The sequence below is a fragment of the Canis lupus genome, chromosome 10 (assembly GCF_011100685.1).
Source record: "Canis lupus familiaris isolate Mischka breed German Shepherd chromosome 10, alternate assembly UU_Cfam_GSD_1.0, whole genome shotgun sequence".
NCBI lineage: Eukaryota > Metazoa > Chordata > Mammalia > Carnivora > Canidae > Canis > Canis lupus.
The window spans coordinates 24,194,939-24,211,823 of NC_049231.1; the positions used below are offsets into that span (position 1 = coordinate 24,194,939).

At 53.7% G+C, this 16,885-nt stretch overlaps 1 protein-coding gene and 1 non-coding gene across 5 annotated transcripts in view; both read left to right on the plus strand.

Moving 5' to 3' along the window:
- Positions 1-13,201, plus strand: part of TCF20 (transcription factor 20) — a 102,953-nt gene extending 89,752 nt beyond the window's left edge. For 2 of the 4 annotated variants that reach the window (XM_038550333.1, XM_038550334.1), the window contains exons 4-6: positions 6,288-6,337; positions 7,382-7,509; positions 11,946-13,201. In XM_038550333.1, coding sequence (XP_038406261.1) covers positions 6,288-6,337; positions 7,382-7,465 — 134 coding nt within the window. In that variant the 3' untranslated portion in view covers positions 7,466-7,509; positions 11,946-13,201. The remainder of the gene's footprint in view (positions 1-6,287; positions 6,338-7,381; positions 7,510-11,945) is intronic. The other 2 variants (XM_038550331.1, XM_038550335.1) reach the window with 2 other exon arrangements.
- On the plus strand, positions 8,828-8,952 carry MIR8829 (microRNA mir-8829). The gene has a single exon (NR_128773.1). It is a non-coding gene; the product is annotated as a microRNA mir-8829 (primary transcript).
- Positions 13,202-16,885: the final 3,684 nt, after the last annotated feature.

The window sequence follows — 16,885 nt, forward strand, 5'->3', positions numbered from 1 at the left end:
ATTGATCTTGTATCCTGCAACTTTGCTCAGCTCATTGATTAGTGCTAATAGTTTTTTAATGGATTTCTATATACAAGATAATGTCATCTGCAAATGGGTAGTTTTACTTCTTCCTTTCCAGCCAGATGCCTTTTTTTTTCTTGCCTAATTGCCCTGGCTAGAACTTCTAGCGTAATATTGGGTAGCAGTGGCTAGAGCTGACATCCTTGCCTTGTTTCTGATCCATTAAACGCGATGATAGCTGTGGGGTTTCCATAGATGTTCCTCATGCACCTGAGGAAGTTCCTTTCTATTCCTAGTTTGTTGAGTGTTTTTAGCATGAAGGGATTTTGCTTTTTTTTTTTTTTTTTTCTGTTTTTTCCATGTCTGTTGAGATGATCAGAATAGCATTTGGCAGTGTCATAACGGTTGAAAGAAGGGAAAACTTTTGTCCATGAAGTTCCATCCAGTGAGTGGTGGAATTAAATTTTGACCCCAAGCTTTAGCCTGTGAAAGTTCTCTTTTTCATCCAGATTCTTGTCCTTTCAATAGATATTCTCACCAATTACTTTTTGAGCGTGTGTCTAAGATCTTCACCTCAATGGCCCTAAGTATTTTCATCAAAGATGGAGGGGGACAAAAATGGGAAGATCAGCGAGGGTGCATCAAGTGGCAGGGTGCTGATCATCTCTAACTGCTTGAGAGGGAGGCAGCTGTACTCTCCTTAGGAGGTGGGGTTTGATTTGGAATTGGCAGGGAGGATGGGAGGGTGTGGCTTACCAGGTGGTGGGAAGCAGGTACAGGGGCACAAAGCACAGGGAGTGGAATCTGACAGGCGTGGGGGGAGTGCAAGTGCATCTGGACCACCCTTCCTTCCCATAAAGTTGTGTATGCCAAATTGAGACTCTCATAGAAGTGTGTGCACATACTCAAGGGCAGCTGGTGGCCAGGGCACTGTCTAGCTGAGGGAGTAAGAAGAGAGCCTTGAAATGTCAGTTCAGGGAGGTTGGGTTTTAGTCTGTCCCCTGCATTCTCTTTCTTTCCCTACATGTTTCTGTGTTGGGTCTGAACTGTAATTCACCCTGAGTCTGGTATATTCGATAGTACAGCCTCTTAGTCCTCTCTCTCTCTCCCTCTCCCTCTCTCTCTCTCTCTCTCAAGAGCCAGCCATTGCCTTTTCTCATTTTCATGATACTGCCCCTAAATTCTTTTTTCTGGTATAAGTTTCATGGTTCTTAAAATGAAGATGTGTAAGTATTAGGTTTGTGGCAGTTATTTATAATTTTATACAGAGAATACTGCAAGACTTGGCTCTCCCAGTCAGTGGCCTGGTAAGAGGTGGTCTCCTGCACTAAGGCTTTGTTCAGACACATCTGGTTAGTGGCAGGCAGGTGACCTCATCTCGTTCCCCTTCCACCTCCCCACATTAATGCACCCCCTGTCTGCACACTGGGGTACCAGCCCAAGTTAGGGACCAGACTCCTGGCAGTTTCTTGAGTGATTAAGCAGTGCTGCTCAGGAGGACTCTCTGCCATAATGGGAATGTTCTAGTTCTGCAGTCTCCAGCACAGTAGCCACAAGCCTTGTGTTACCACTGAGTGCTTAAAATGTATTAGTTGGGAATGAGGAACTAATTTTTTTTTTTTTACTTCATTGTATTTAAACTTAAATTTAGGCAGCCCGGGTGGCACAACGGTTTAGCGCTGCCTGCAGCCCGGGGTGTGATCCTGGAGATCCAGGATCGAGTCCTGCATCGGACTCCCTGCGTGGAGCCTGCTTTTCCCTCTGCCTGTGTCTCTGCCTCTCTCTCTCTCTCTCTCTCTCTCTGTCTCTGTCTCTGTGTGTGTCTCTATGAATAAACAAATAAAATCTTTTAAAAATAAGTAAATAAACTTAAATTTATGTGTCCATATGTGGCTAACAGCTGGAAAGCACAGGCTTAGCCCCACTTTGGTCAAGCTCAGGCAGTAAGGTTGGGGTTCTCTAGGAGATGCACAGGGCTCTTCTTCTCCCAAGGAGGCTTCCTCAATTAGCCACCCTGCAGAGAAGCAGGGAATTCTTTACAAGCTGAGGATTAGTAAGAAAATGATAAACAGAACTCTCTGTTTGAGTCTGTCTTGTGTAGCCTGCTTAGGTAAGTTGGTAACGTGTATTTGGCAGAAGTTGTGGCCAGGGACACCTGGGTGGCTCAGTGGTTGAATGTCTGCCTTTGGCCCAGGGCATGGTCCCGGGTCCAGTGAACGAGTCCCACATTGAGCTCCCCACAGGGAGCCTGCTTCTCCCTCTGCCTGTGTCTCTGCCTCTCTCTTTCTCTGTGTCTCTCATGAATAGGTAAATAAAATCTTAAAAAAAAAAAAAAAAAAAAAAAGATGTTGTGGCCAAGTATTCAGTGAGAGAGAGGCTGTCTGGGTTGGGGTCGGCCCAGGGAGGGGGCCTTGGCTCCTTGAGTTTCCTGCCCCAGCTAGTGTATGCTCTGCTGCTCGGTGTGGAGATCTGGGACCAAGGAAGCAGCATCACAAGACGACTGTGTCTTGGACATTTATCGATCTTTTTGATGACCTGAGTCACAGTGACCCAGAAGCCTGTACTGCTCCTGGGGATGGATGCTTGTATTTATCCCACAGTGTCTTCTCGGGAATTCTGTTCTATACATGATGGATCTGTGTGTCCAGGAAAGGCGTTCATGGATTGGCTTCCTAATTATAATAAAAATAAGTCCCTGAGTTTGAGAGGCCCTAATGTCTGCATGGAGTAAGGAACAGATTAACACTTTCATCTTTGCTTTGCTGTTAACCACCCAAACTTAAAGAGCTGTTCATCTTAGAGAGAACTTTGATTGCTGGGGACATCTCCATGGAAACAGAATCTTTTTCTCCTGAGAGTATGTGGCTGCTGCATCATCCCCCCAACCTGTTGCTGGTCCTGCATTTGTGACATCATGGTTATCAGTCCTGTGCTGCTGTTATGTCACCGATGTAGGCTGTGGCTCCAGGAAATATAGTAATAAGAATGTGAGCACTGGTTTAAAAAAAGTAGTATATTAATGCAATGAGCCACAACAATTACGACCAAAGGAAAAAAGAGCTGCAGCAGCGCATTAGTAACTTATGGTGCATAAAGAATCCAGCCTGGGGCAGCCCCCGTGGCGCAGCGATTTAGCGCCACCTGCAGCCCAGGGCGTGATCCTGGAGACCCTGGATGAGTCCCACGTCGGGCTCCCTGCATGGAGCCTGCTTCTCCCTCTGCCTGTGTCTCTGCTTCTCTGTGTGTCTCATGAATAAATAAAATCTTTAAAAAAAAAAAAAAAAAGAATCCAGCCTGGAGGGGGTTTTCCTCTTACCCTCAGGATGAGGCCCAGCTGGGACTCCCTCTTCGCAGCTACCCATGCAGCAAGCCTTTAGAAGCTGCTCTCCGGCAGCGGTTTAGGGCCGCCTTCAGCCCAGGGTGTGACCCTGCAGACCTGGGATCGAGTCCCACGTCAGGCTTTCTGCATGGAGCCTGCTTCTCCCTCTGCCTGCGCCTCTGCCTCTCTGTCTCTCATGAATAAGTAAATAAATAAAATCTTAAAAAAAAAAAAAAAAAAGCAGCAGCTGCTTTCACCGTGAGCTCTGATGATGCAGTGGGTTTGGGCTCCTGATGGTTGTGAAGGGACTGGTGTCTGGCCCTTCCCCAGAGAGGCCACACTCGGCGCCCCAGAACCAGTGCCGGGGCTTGCCTTGCCCTGATAGTTCTCAGGATTCAAGAGCCCCTCGGCAAGGTGGGTGAGACTGGCAGGTCCCAGAGTCCCAGTCCGATTGGGCCAATCTAAGTACTAACTGTAGCTCTGAGGGAGATTGCAGATGAGCTGGAGACAGTGGCACATCTGGGCTCCGGCAGATCTGAGGGACCTTCACCCTCCCATCTCCTTTTCTCCCTCCTTGAGCTTACCGCCTGCCGCCAAGGTAGCTATGGCTGTACATGGTTGCAAGTAGCTCCAAGGAGCTTGTTATGAGGAGTTCAATGAAGTCCACTCTGCATTTAAATTCAGTGTAGAAAACAAATAAATAAGTAAGTAAGTAAGTAAATAAATAAATAAATTCAGTGTAGAGAGAAATGGAGCATTGGTATTTGTGTCTGGAAGCCATCTTGTTGACTAGACAACCTTGTGAGTCTTTCCCAGTGTGTGTGTGATGATCCAGCACGCCATTTACTTTGACTTCACTGTGTGGAAGTGCTGACCAGGCCCTCTGGCCAGTGTGGGATATTGCCAGGGGCTTAAGGAGAACAAATTGAGAGGCTGGCTGGCCGTGTTGGGCAGGCGCCTGTTGAGAGACCTCAGGAGGGGCCCCACCGTGCCTCTCACCACCCTCCACTCCCTGCGCAGCAGGGGCTGAATCAAGGCAGCCAAGAAGAGGCTCCCCGTGCCCTTGCGTGTGGCTGAGCTCTCTGGCCGCCGTTCTGGTCCCTGCCAGGAGCGTGAATTGTAGCTCCTGATGGCCTATGGCTATTATGAGGACAAATGAGAGCATTTATCTGCCCCTTGCTGCATGGGAGGCATCACCAAAGGTGGACATGGTCACTAGCAGATTTGTTCAGGAGGCTTCCATTCCCAGAAGTACCTGACATTAGCTCCAGTTGCCTTCAATGTGTACTTACATTGTCTTATTTCTTTTCTGCTTTTTAACTTAGAGGGAGGGAACATGTTTCCTAACTTCAGACATGCTTTACTAATGGTCTGTCACAGCTGGTGACTCTCCATGGCTGGGAGGGCAGCTGAGCCGCCACTCCCTTTCTGATGGCACCTTTTCCAGCTCATACGGTCCCCTTCCTCATTTCTCTAAACCCCTGTGGCACAAAGGTGGCCGAGTCCCACAGGGGCTATGCTGTTTCTCTGGCCCAGACTAGAGACTGCCAGCAAGCAGTGCTGCCAAAGCCCAGGTAAGGAGAAAGTGCCTCCCTTGAGTTCCAGCTGTCTGTCTCCTGCTGTTCATAAGCTCTCTGGCAGATTGGAGCAGCAGGAGCCTTGGTCACGCCATGTACTTGTGGGTTTTAAATTAACACATTTCATTTACTGCCATGCTATTTGCTTGCAGGGGAAGGGCTCAGAGGTGAGCCGGACTTGCTGAGCTCCTGTGCCCTGAGGCTCGCCCCGGGACAGAGAGGCTGCCCGGCCGCTCCTGGGGACTCAGGGGCTCCAGAGGGAGGCACCGGTGGGACGGGCCAGCCCAATTATGAAAGGCTCTTTGCCTATTTAAGATACAGAGGACCTCACAAGTTTTCATTTGTGTTCCCTTATTACTATTTCATTTGAAATCTGTGGTACACAGGCTGTTCATCTGGAGCAGAGTTTAAACCTGAGTTGAATCATACACTTAACAGGGCTAAGTACCACGGCCGCTTCCCGCCATGGTGCCCGGAGCGCTCTGAGAACGTGTGCTCGATACTTATTAACATTCTGCCCCTGCATCCTGCACCGGTGGCCTGGCTGTCGCTCTCCGGGAGCTGTAGTGTGCAGCGAATTCATTAATTAGATTGCCTCACCCTGCTCCATGCACTACCCTTGCGCCACAGAGCCATGCTCACCTGGAGGCGGGCGCATGTCGTTGCTGTCAGGGAAGATGCTGTCACCATGTGAAAAGTTGGAATGAATCATTTCCCTCCAAGGATTAGTAACCCCCTCGTGGGATTTCACTTTCCCCTGAAGCATTTAGTGTGGATTATGCGGTTCGTACCGGGAACTTCTCCCGTGTCCTCATGGGTGGTACGGCAAAGGTGATAGCAGGGCTCTCGACAGAGGGGAGAGGTGCCACCGGATTTGTGGTGTTGGCTCAAGGAAGCTTAGGCTTGGGCCTGTGGAATGGGCTTAGCCTAGAATCAGGGATTTTAAAAACAACGTTTATTGGAGATTGTTTCTGATTATTAATATAATTGTGGAAATACATAAAAAATAAAAATAAAATCACCTCTAGTCTTGCTATCCAAAGAGAACTGATGTTAGATTTTGGTAAGTTTCCTTTGTCTTGGTTTTAATGCATATAATACATTTTGATACAATTAGGATTGTACTTCGATGTTTACATATCCTGGTTTTCAAGCCATTTTGTGTCATCAGAGTTTCCTCATAACATTAACTGTTTTGAAACATTAAAATTTTAAGTGACTGATACTCCATCATGTTGCGGTACCATAGTTTATTTGGGGATGTCTCTGATGGTTCAGAAATCACCGTGTGGGGACCTCTTATCTCCATGTCTGATGCTGTCAATCCCCACCCGCCTTAGGCTGTGCCACCCACCAGCTCTGTCTGACTGTCCCTTTCTGTCTTGTAGATTGTTTGCTACATGAGGAGAACTTCTCGGTGAGGTGCCCCAAGCACAAGGTGAGTCAGAGGGTGTGCCCCCAGTAGGGCCGGGGGGAGGGAAGGGGGTGTTTCTTGCCATCTACAGACCAGACATTGGAGGACCCTGGCCCTCGGGCTGCCGCCTGCTCCTGGCCCTGGACAGGGGAGAGGTGCTGGAGGGAGACCTGTGCCCCGGGGTGCCCCTCCATGTGCTGTAGGAGGCCAGGAGAAACGGGGAGTGGAAAGTGTTTGATCGTTAAGAGCAATTCAAAGATCAAACTCCATAAAACTACTGATTTCCATTTTAGTTTAATGAAACCCCAGCTCACAGGTTGGCACGAGGTAAGATTGGTTATAGGCCTTGGTACATAAGCAGAGGTATTTTCCCAGACTAAAAGAAGTAAGAATTGACCCCAGGGCTTTGGGGGGAAGCTCAGTCTCCTCGGGGCTTTACCTCAGCGAAAGCGACCAGGGGCTGCAGTGGGTGGGCCGCTACCTCATGTCCCAAAGAATTCAAGAGTGGTCTTTTGGGTTTAGAACAGGGTGGAAGGTGAGGGGTGATGGTCTGTTCCTGAGCTGGCTGAGCTGGCACGCGGCGGGAAGGAAGCCCCGGTGAGGACGCGCCACCCGGCTGGTCTGGCGCCACCTGGAGTCCCCTCGGCAGCCGCGCTGCTCTGGCTGGGGTCACACTGACACCTGGTGGTCACCACGCTCACGGGCTCCGGGCTCCGGGCTCCGGGCTCCCGGCTCCGCTCGGCCTCCCGACAGGTCTGCCCTCACAGCACTTTGGAGAGATGTTTGCTTATGCTTTTCTTTGGAAATTATTTTCAGAGATGGACCACAGGATCTTACAGTATTCTCTTTTAGTTAATTTACATGTTTTTATTTTTTAAACTTCTCTTTTTTAATGGTCACATTTTGCCTCAGAAAGCCCTGTCTGAATATCTCCTGTTTGTCATTCAATACTGACTCTCTTTTTCTTTCCTTTTCCATGTGCCGTTCCTCTCCTCGCCTCTGCCCTCCCTGACCCCTGCACTGTTCTTCTGTCCCTCCTGTCTATCTCCTTGGCTTTGCCGGCGTCAGCCTCCCCTCCCATTCCCCCTCCCCCCCTTGCAGAACAAGACAGCGAAAGGCAGCCTCAGCACAGAGCAGTCGGAGCGGGGGTGAGGGGGGCAGTGTGCTCGTGGGAATGGAAAGTACAGCAAGCACAGGTGAGTCGGGGCCGGCACCCCTGCCAGAGTCCCGGTGGGTATCGCGGCCTCTGCCCTCCTGCTCGCCCCAGGCCAGGCGGCGCCACCAGCCTTTAATCACATGGACTGCCGACACCAGGTGGATCGGACGTGTCTCTGACTGTCGCTTAGCTCCCCAGAATGTCCGTGGAGAGGTACTTGAGGTTTTAGGGCCATCCCATTGCCTGTTGGAGTTCACGGTGACTGAGCTGAAGTCAGGCCCTGTGTGCGGCGCCCCCGAAGACTCCCAGGACAGACCATGACAGCCACCCACCCTCCGTCCCAGCTCCGGAGGGCTTCTAGCCGGGGAGGCGGTCCTTGTTCATTTGCTCCCTGTCTGTACAGCTTACAGTGGCTTTTCCTTTGAAAAACAGAAAACTCCCCAGTTTTGGTCTTTGAAATCTTCCCCCCCACCCCCAGTACTGTGAAGGACTCCGCTGCACAGAAGTACAAAGCGGGGGAAGATTTAGGGGACTTTAGCATCCAATTTAAATTTACTCTTAAAAATCTCAAGAGATTGAGTTGTGCTTTTGGTGAGTGTATCTGGGCTTGTGGTCAGGGCGGCGGCAGTGGCATTTGTGGCAACGGGATTAGCAGACTGATGTCCCCAGAGGCAGTGGGCCTCCGCTACACCCCGCTCTCTCACCCCCTGCCCCCTTCGTGGAGTCGCAAGGGCTGAGGAAACTAGACGGGAAAGAAAAAAAAGCCAAAACATCACTTGAAGCACTTGCTCCTACAGGATGGGGAGAGGGAACGTTGTCTCAGAAATGTTCATTAAGAGATTATTTCTCTTCAGCTGAAGGGCTTCTGTGTTTACTCCAGGCACCTGAGAGCCACACGCAGGCGCACTAGAGTCTGTGGCACGTTCCCTCCGCCTGTGACAACTGGCAGTTTTTCCACCTTTCTCTGGAATACCTAACTAATTTAAGGAAAAAATAGAATTCATCTCAGACAGAGGCAGTTTTCCTCCTTTGAGAAGTCCTCGGTTTCTTACATGGGTCCTGGTCCTGAATTCCAGAGAAGCCCCCCTGGTCTGAGTGTGGGGCCCTGGGGCTGTAGAGGCCTGTGGTGCACTCTCAGCGGGACTGTCAAGTGAGGCTTTTGCACTTGTGCCTTTTTTTCTCTCTTCCTCTTCCAAGGAGAGGGGTCAGGGATGGAAGAACAAGCGTTCAGGTCACAGAAACCAAATGAGCCAACTGGTACCAGCAGCAGCCACTGGCATTCTGAAACTCACCAGGGCCCACTGCCTCCTGCGTTCCCCCCTCCCTTGCCCCCCTGAGCAGCCCTCAGGACAAGACCGAAGTCTGGATGGTTTTCCAGAGTGTTTCTCTTGGCCTCTGTTCCATGCCTGGGCTGTGCCTGGCCAGTGGGTAGAGCCGCATGGTGTAGGGGCCACAAGGAACATTCCTGGCAGTGCCCTGGATGACCTGATTAGGAAAAGAATCATTTGTCGTTGGGTGCCTTTCGTCTTTGTCCTGGAATTCCAGCCTGTGTTTGAAGAAAAAGGTCTGAGCTGTGGGCCTGGTGGGCAGATCTCTGGTTGGAAATTTTAATTTTGTCATTTCCTTCCTCTCCACCCAGCCTTGGGCACCGCCAGCTGACCGCCCTCGGCTCCCACGCGGAGCAGTCAGCTTCATCATTCAGACCTCAGTGTCAGCGTATGGTTCCCGTGTGTACAGAAGACGCTGACACACTGAGTGGTGAAGTGGCTGACCCATCGGTGTGTGGTCATTTCCAGTCTGTTGAGGTCAGACTGTAGACCGTTCAATTCTTGGAGGGAAAGGCTGGACATACTGCATCCAGTCGTGTCCACCTGAGATGACTTTGTTCATATGCTGTCCCCACAAAGCAGGACCCTTGTCCTGCTTTCTCACTTTAGCTGTCATGCTGAGGGCAGTGGCCTCTGTAGACTGTACGGGGACGGAGTGATCGGGGACGGAGAATGTTTCGTCTCAGGGTCCATTCTAGGGACAGAGAGCTGCTGTCACTGGGTACCCTGACAGGGCAGGGAAGGGTCACAAGTGCACCTGCTTCTCAGTGCTCTGGTTTCTCACAGAAAGTGCTGCCTGAGCAGGGACAGACCACTTCATGTTTCTGTTTTCATTTTCTCTGTGAAGAGAAATAGCTGTGGCCAACCTTGTGAGGATTCAGTTAAGAAATGTCTCTAAGGTGTCCGCGCAGCCTGGCATGGGGTAAGGCTTGTGCCAGTCCTGGGGCGCTGGCTCTCGAGGCCTGCTGCTGGCCTGCCGTGCACCACAGGAGCTGGGGGGTCAATGCTGAAGGTTGGACCCTGCTCCCACCCTAAAGAAAAGCTGGGGGCTGGAGACAGGAAATTTAACCCCTTGCGGCCTCCCCCCAGCGTATGAGGTGCCACAGCTGTCCCTCAGCAGGCCGGCAGTGCCAGACAGGAAGGTCCTTGGGCAGCCGTGCATCCAGCAGGCTGCCTTTCCCCTTTCTGAGCATGAAGAAGCGGGGTGGCAGGCCTGGGGCTGTCCGCCTTTTCCTGTGCGGACTCCCAGCCACGCCGCCGGCCCTGTGGAAGTGTCCAGCGGCTCCTCAGGGGCCGGACTTCCTTTCTGTGTGCTTCGACACCTGCTGTTCCCCGGGCCTGGGGGCTCTGTCCCCCATCTCTGTGACAGGCCCCTCCTGCTCTCTGGGTCTCGGCTTCAGTGTCCCTGCCTCATAGGCCTTCCCTCCTGCGTCCCTGTCTAAATGCCTCCTTCCCATGCCCCAGCCTTCCTCTGCCGATTTGGAATCGCTCGTTTGCTCGTGTGCCTCTCCACTAGCCGGTGTGCACTCGTGAGGGAGGACAAGACCCGTGTCTGGCCCTGGCCCAGAGCGTGTACACAGCGGGGCTGGCAGGGTCTGCTCGCGGAGGACGTGAGCCCAAGGGAAGGAAGCACTCGCCACCCTGCCTGTGCTTCGATCAGTACCGATGCAGGCCCCACCGCGCAGCCCCAGGCCTCAGGGGAGCTGGCCAGGCCGGGCTGGCAGAGGTAGTGGATTCTTGCTGCGCCGGGTTCAGGCCACAGAGGGGACACTGAAGGGGAGGGAAGGTGGGAGTGTGACTGAGAGAGGGAGTCCTGGAAGGCCATGGCCCCAGGTGAAACCCTGCTCACTGGCAGCCAGACTTTAAGATGCTTTTTTTTTTTTTTTTTTTTTTTTTTTAAGATTTTATTTATTGGGATCCCCGGGTGGCGCAGCGGTTTGGCGCCTGCCTTTGGCCCGGGGCGTGATCCTGGAGACCCGGGATTGAATCCCACATCGGGCTCCCCGTGCATGGAGCCTGCTTCTCCCTCTGCCTGTGTCTCTTGCCTCTCTCTCTCTCTGTCTCATGAATAAATAAATAAAATATATTTTTTTAAGATTTTATTTATTTATTCATGATAGTCACACAGAGAGAGACAGAGAGGCAGAGACACAGGCAGAGGGAGAAGCAGGCTCCATGCACGGGGAGCCCGATGTGGGACTCGACCCCGGGACTCCAGGATCGCGCCCCGGGCCAAAGGCAGGCGCTAAACCGCTGAGCCACCCAGGGATCCCCAGACCGGCCTTCTGAACCATTTTGCCTGCCTGTTAGTAAGTTGTGTGAGAACAGAAAACGGTGGTGCCGCCTGGGTTTTCCTGACGGTTATTTGTTGGAGGAGGGCACCAGAGGGCCCTGAGAAGAAGGGGTGCTCTGATGGGAAGCCGCCGCCGCTGCCGGCTTCTTTCTGCTCTGATTGTTCTGCACTGATCCTTGGAAACTGCTGTGTCCTCTGAGACTCTGCGCACGGAGAGACCCATGAAGTTCTCTGAGGAGGCCCTCGGTCAACCCCACTGCCCCACGTGGGTCGTCAGGATCGTCTTTCTGACCCAGAGCCTGGGCCGGAAGAGAAGCCAGTGCAGGGGACTCCGGGGGAGCCTCAGAGGAGGGCTCTGGCCCTGCCGCCCGAGCTCGCCAAAGAGTGTTCTTTGTTGAGTGTGAAGGATGCACTCTTGTCAAGCGGCTGTGGTGGGGTTGTGAGCCGGGGCTTCCACAGATCGTCTGGGTGCTCAGCCACTTCTGTGAGGACCGCCCCATGCCCCCCAAAGTGCTGAGCCCCCCGGCAGGCCCCTGGTGGTGGGTCCTGAGCAGGGGTCACCTCGAGAGCAGCCCGACTCTGGGGCCACCCCACCAGGATGGCCGGGAGCTCTTTCCTGGTCTCCGCTGCTTCCGTGCACCGGGGCTGTTGGCAGTGCAGGTGGCCGTGTCCCTGCTGCTCTCCACCGTGCTCCCAGTCGGGGCCACACAGCGGCTCCACCGCAGGTCTTGGGGGTCTCCCACCTAATAGCACACTTGCAGGGGGTTCTGCGGCTGCCAGACCCCCAGAGCAGGGGCTGTTGGCTCTGGGGCTGCGCGGAGGTTCCCAGCACCCAGTATCGCTTCTGTCTTCCAGGTGAGACTGTGGAGATGAGAGGTGGTGGACACTCGCGATGGAAGGAACCGTCCTGCTGTGCGGCCCCGCCCCGCCCACCCCGCCCCGCCAGCACCTCCTCCCTAAGTCCTTACATCACACCCAAACCGTGACACCACAGGAAAGAAAGACCCAAGAAGTTGGAATGGCTGTTTCCATGGACACAATCTCCATAGTGACAATGTGGGGGGAGGGGGGAGGGGTGGGCTGATGGGAAGGGGGGGTGAAAGGGTGGGATAAAAATATATATATATAAATCTATTTTTAGTCTGGAAAGACTTTGTTTAAATGAAAGGTGCGCTATCCCTTTTGATTCTATTTTAAAATTCTCTAGTTAAAGAACTCCAAATTTGTTCCAATAACAGTGAAATTTAAGTGTGAAATTGAACAAGCTGGTCTCATAAAGGACGGGGTGTGGCTTTGATCCTTAGCCTGCCTCACACCGGTTCAGAGAGCTGCAGACCCAGGGCTGAAAGCAGACAAACCACACCAGAACCATCCTTTGTCATTAATTTGTCTCAAAGTGGGAAGGTTTGGGGGCCGGGGGGGAGGGTGATGTGGGGATGGTCCATGTTTTCAAGAGTGGGGGAATGATGTTTAAACACAAAAATAAATTTTTTTCATTTCCAGAAACACTATTTATTTATTATTTTTAAATTTTTTATCTTTTTGGGGGGTGAAATTGGCAGATGTCCCAAGGTCACAGCTATGTCCTGGATCACTGTGGCCGGTGAGAACCTCGAGCGCCCCACTAAGCACGCGCGGCAGGCAGGGTTGGGGGTGGCCCACGTCTGGCGCGCTCCTGGCCGCTGAGCCCTGCCCCCCGGACAGAAGGTCAGGACAGGAAGTCTAAGCTGTAGGAATCGACACAGGGGAGGGACTGTGTCTGCCGAGCGTGACCAGTGTGGGTTACACTGACCAGGAATACCCAGTTAACCCTTTTTTTTTGCTTTCATTTTTATAAAGGAAAGGGGGCCTGTCCGGTGAGCAGCCCCACGCTACATGATTCTTTATGTTGTATTGTTTTGTTTTGTTTTGTAAATTGTATAATTTTTAAATATCTGAGTTTTAAAAAAAGAAGAAAAAAGTACAAAAAAAAATTCTTGTTAAGGCCTTAAGAAGGGGTTAGTGCATCTTTCAGGGGTCACTCTGCCGTGGGGATAAAATAGCTGTTTCACAAACAGTTTTATTTAAAAAACAAAAAAAATCAAAAAATAATAAACTTCATTTTAACCTTGTTTCCTTTTTTTTGTTTAATACAAAGCAAAGGCGCGTCTCTTCATCCTCCGCAGCCCCCGAAGGTGGCTTTGCCCCCCTGCAGAGCAGCCCCCCAGCCCCCCGCACCCACACCCGCACCTGCACCCGGCGGTCCTCGCAGCTGCAGGGCCTGAAGAGAAGCGAACCCAGGGCCCCTCTGCGCAGCTCCGCCCGGGTGGGTGGAACTCAGCCAGGGTGTGGGGACGGTCAGATTTACTTAAGTTGGTATGAGGACATATTTCCAATCAACATTAATTTTAAAGGTTATAAAAAAATAATGCAATGTTAATGGACTTTTCTAGCGAACAGAAATACTGGAAGGAATGTTGTGAAGTAGAAATAAGCAATTATAAATGAGTTCTTGTGTGCTCATCAATTTGGGGCTGCAGAAATGGCAGATTAATTCTGTTTTAATGGCTCCATCAAGCAGCGCGGCCCATTTCTCATCTCCCTCACCAGGATGGAGGCGTGGGTGGGTGTGCTGCGCGGGCCACGGGACCTGCATAGCAATGCCGGCTTTTTGAGCTGTGTGGCTTTCCGTCTGCTCTTGACTTGGCATTAACACAGTTCAAGTGAAATTGATAGATTTCAGGTGTCAGGGGCTAAACCACAAAACTTGAAAAATATGTATCTTGAGGAAAATATTTTCCTGACAGCAAATGATTCTTTGTCATCCTGCTTGCCTTCTTCTGTCCCCTTCTGACTTGCTGATGATCCTTGATTCCGAAATGACCATTGGCGGCCGTGGCCACTCCCCCTCCTGTCTCCTGCCTCGACTGCATTTCAGCTCCCACAGCTCTTAAGCTCTCTGTATTTTTCCCCATTGGCTTTTTAAGAGCAATCTGAAGTTCACAGCCGTGTTGAGCACAAGTCCCAGAACCCTCCCCAGTAGCCCCTGCTCCCCCGCCGCCACCCACCCCTAGTTACCGCGCCCCCACCCCCGCAATCCTACTGCACTGACACCCATAGTCAGCATTAGGGATCATCCTTGGTGTTACACGTTCTGTGGGTTCGGACTAGTGGCGCGCACCCCCCATTCCAGTGTCACACAGTCGCCCCGCTGCCCCAGAGCTCCTCAGCGCTCAGCCTGCCCTCCCGCCTCCTGATCGTTGCATGGCTGGAATCCTATAGTGCGTGGCCTTGTCAGGGGCCTCCTTCACTCAGTGATATTTAAGGGTCCCCCACGTCTTGGTGGCTTGGTAGCTCGTTTCTTTTTAGTACCGAAGAATTGTCCAGATGTCCTACCTTTTGCTCACCTCCCCAGAGACATCTTGGTTGCTTCCAAGTTTTGGCGATTGTGAATAAAGCTGCTACAATTATCTGTGTGCAGATTTTTGTGTGGACATCGGTTCTCAACGCCTCTGGGTCAGTGTCACGAAAAAGGTTGCGTTTTGTCAGGAGTCACGGAGCTGACTTGTGCGTCCCCACCAGCAGTGACCCGTGGCCCCACATCCTCACCAGGATTTGATGGTGGCAGTGTCTGGATTTTGGCCATGCTAATAGGTACGCAGTGGTGATTTTTACCATCTGAACCAGTGAGTGTGCAGCTCAGGAGGTGTTAAGTACATTCACACTGTTGCGCGACGGGTCTGCAGAACCATTTGTCTGCCGAGCCGGAGCCCTGTACCCTGAAATCACCCCCGGGAGGCGGGCCCTGCCTCTCCGCCGCACCCACCCTGGCCGGGCCCTGGCCACCGGGCAGGAAGCCCCAGCGCCTCCCCTGGATCCTCCCCCAGGTTGGGCCGTGCGCAGGGAGAGGTCTAGGCCCGATGCAGGGTCCACTTCCTTTCTGTTCCCGGGAAGGAGGGGGAATTGGGGGGCTTCCTCCACGGGCTGCTGTGCCTCCGGGAGGGGGAGGGGCAGGATGAGCGACGTTCCCGCGCCCTCGGGTGCCCAGGCCCTCTACCTGCTTGCGGGGGGGACGGGGTGGGGTGGGGGCCGGCGGGTGCAGGGCAGCCGTGTTGCTGCGTCCCTCCCCGACAGGACCCTGCCCTGCACAGGCAGACCCCAGTGACACGAGGGGCCCCCAGGAGCGCTAGCTGGAGCTTCACTGGAGCAGCCGCGCCACCAGGCGGGGGTCAGCCCGGTGTGTCTCTAATAAACCCCAGTAATTTACGCGCTGGCCCTTAGAGACGTTTACATCCAAACAGCACAAATTTTGTAATGGACCCTAGTGCTGCCCTGGGACTTCGACCTCCTGGCACGGCCTGAGACCCTTCGCGGCACATCGGGGACCTTGAAGCTGCAATTGCACAATGATGGCAAAAATCCACAGGCCTCGTGACGGCTTGTTTGCCCTGTGGCTGCCGCATCCTGGGCCCCGGGTAGGCACTGCCCTCCCTAACCCCATGGGGGTGACTGGGGAAGGCAACCAAAACCACCGGCAGATAAGGGCCATTTGTCCAAGGCCAGCAGGCAACAGGACATGGGGCCTCCCGCCCTCGGTGCCAGCACTACCGGCTGGCAGCCCCCAGAGCCGCCCCCCTGCCACACACCTGCCGCGCACGAGCCTGCAGTGGCGCTTTGGTCCCGCTGCCAGGTCACCTTGGAATGCAGCTCCTTGGGTCCTGCTCCAGCCTGGGGCTCTGACCCCCTTCCCACGCCTCCCCTGGGTCCTGAGCACCCGGAGCAGGGTCCCCGTGCTCTTCCCACTGTGTGGTGGTCCTTAGCCCAGCGCCTAGCATGTGGCACCTCCAGCGCTGGCAGGAAGAGCCCAAGGCCACCAGGTGCATGGCCGAGGCAAGGTGCAGGCAAGGTGCAGGCAAGGCCCGGCCGGGCCTGGAGGTGGGCCTTCTGCTGGGAGAGTGGGGCACTGGGCAGCCCTAGGGGAGCCGCTCCCACAGACCCCGGCTGCAAACTGGTGAAAGCCCGTGGCCACACCCCCAGTTGCCACCTCTGAATCTGGAGTATAAGGGGGCACCGGGAAGATCCTGGTCCCCTTACCTTGTCCCCTTACTGTGGGGGAGGGAGGGAGGGAGAAGGGGGAGATTCAGGGCGGGGCGGGGGGGATGCCTCCTCTGGGCCCTGCATCAGCGGGGGGAGAGAATACTCCAGCTGCTTCCAGGATGAGAGTGGGCTGCACCCCTGGGGTGGGTGCGGGGCCTGACCCCCAGGGAAGGCCTCCTCCCCACCCTCTGGGTTCTACCTCATTGGAGCGAGTTCTGGCCTGAGTTCCCAGGCCTCACTCATTTAGCGCTTCAGCCTCAACTCCCACCCCTTTGGTTGTTGAGGAAGGAGCGGTGCCTGGCGGGGCGAGGTCACCCCCGGACTTGGAGGGGCAGCGGGGCTGAGCAGGAGGAAGGGTGTGGGGGCCGCGGGCACTGGTGCGGGGGGCACAGAGGCTCGCATCTTCCCTGCAAGGACCGCAGAGTCGGGTGGAAGGGACGGGGCTGGGCCAGGGACACTGGCAGGGGGGGAGAGGGGCTGGCCCGGGGGTGGGGGGGCAGCCTGAGAAGCCTGTCCCTGTGCTCCTCGGGGCACGCCTGCGAGGGTGTAAAGAAATTGTGTCCCGCTTCGTCGCCCCTCGTCCCCTCGTCTTCCAGAATGGGTCTGAGCAGCTGACATTCGAGGGCAGGAGGAGGAGGAGGCAGGCACACCCCACAGAGGCCTGGGGCACATGTCCTCTCCAGGCCACCTTCCACCTGAGTGTGCAGCAGCCCAGCCGT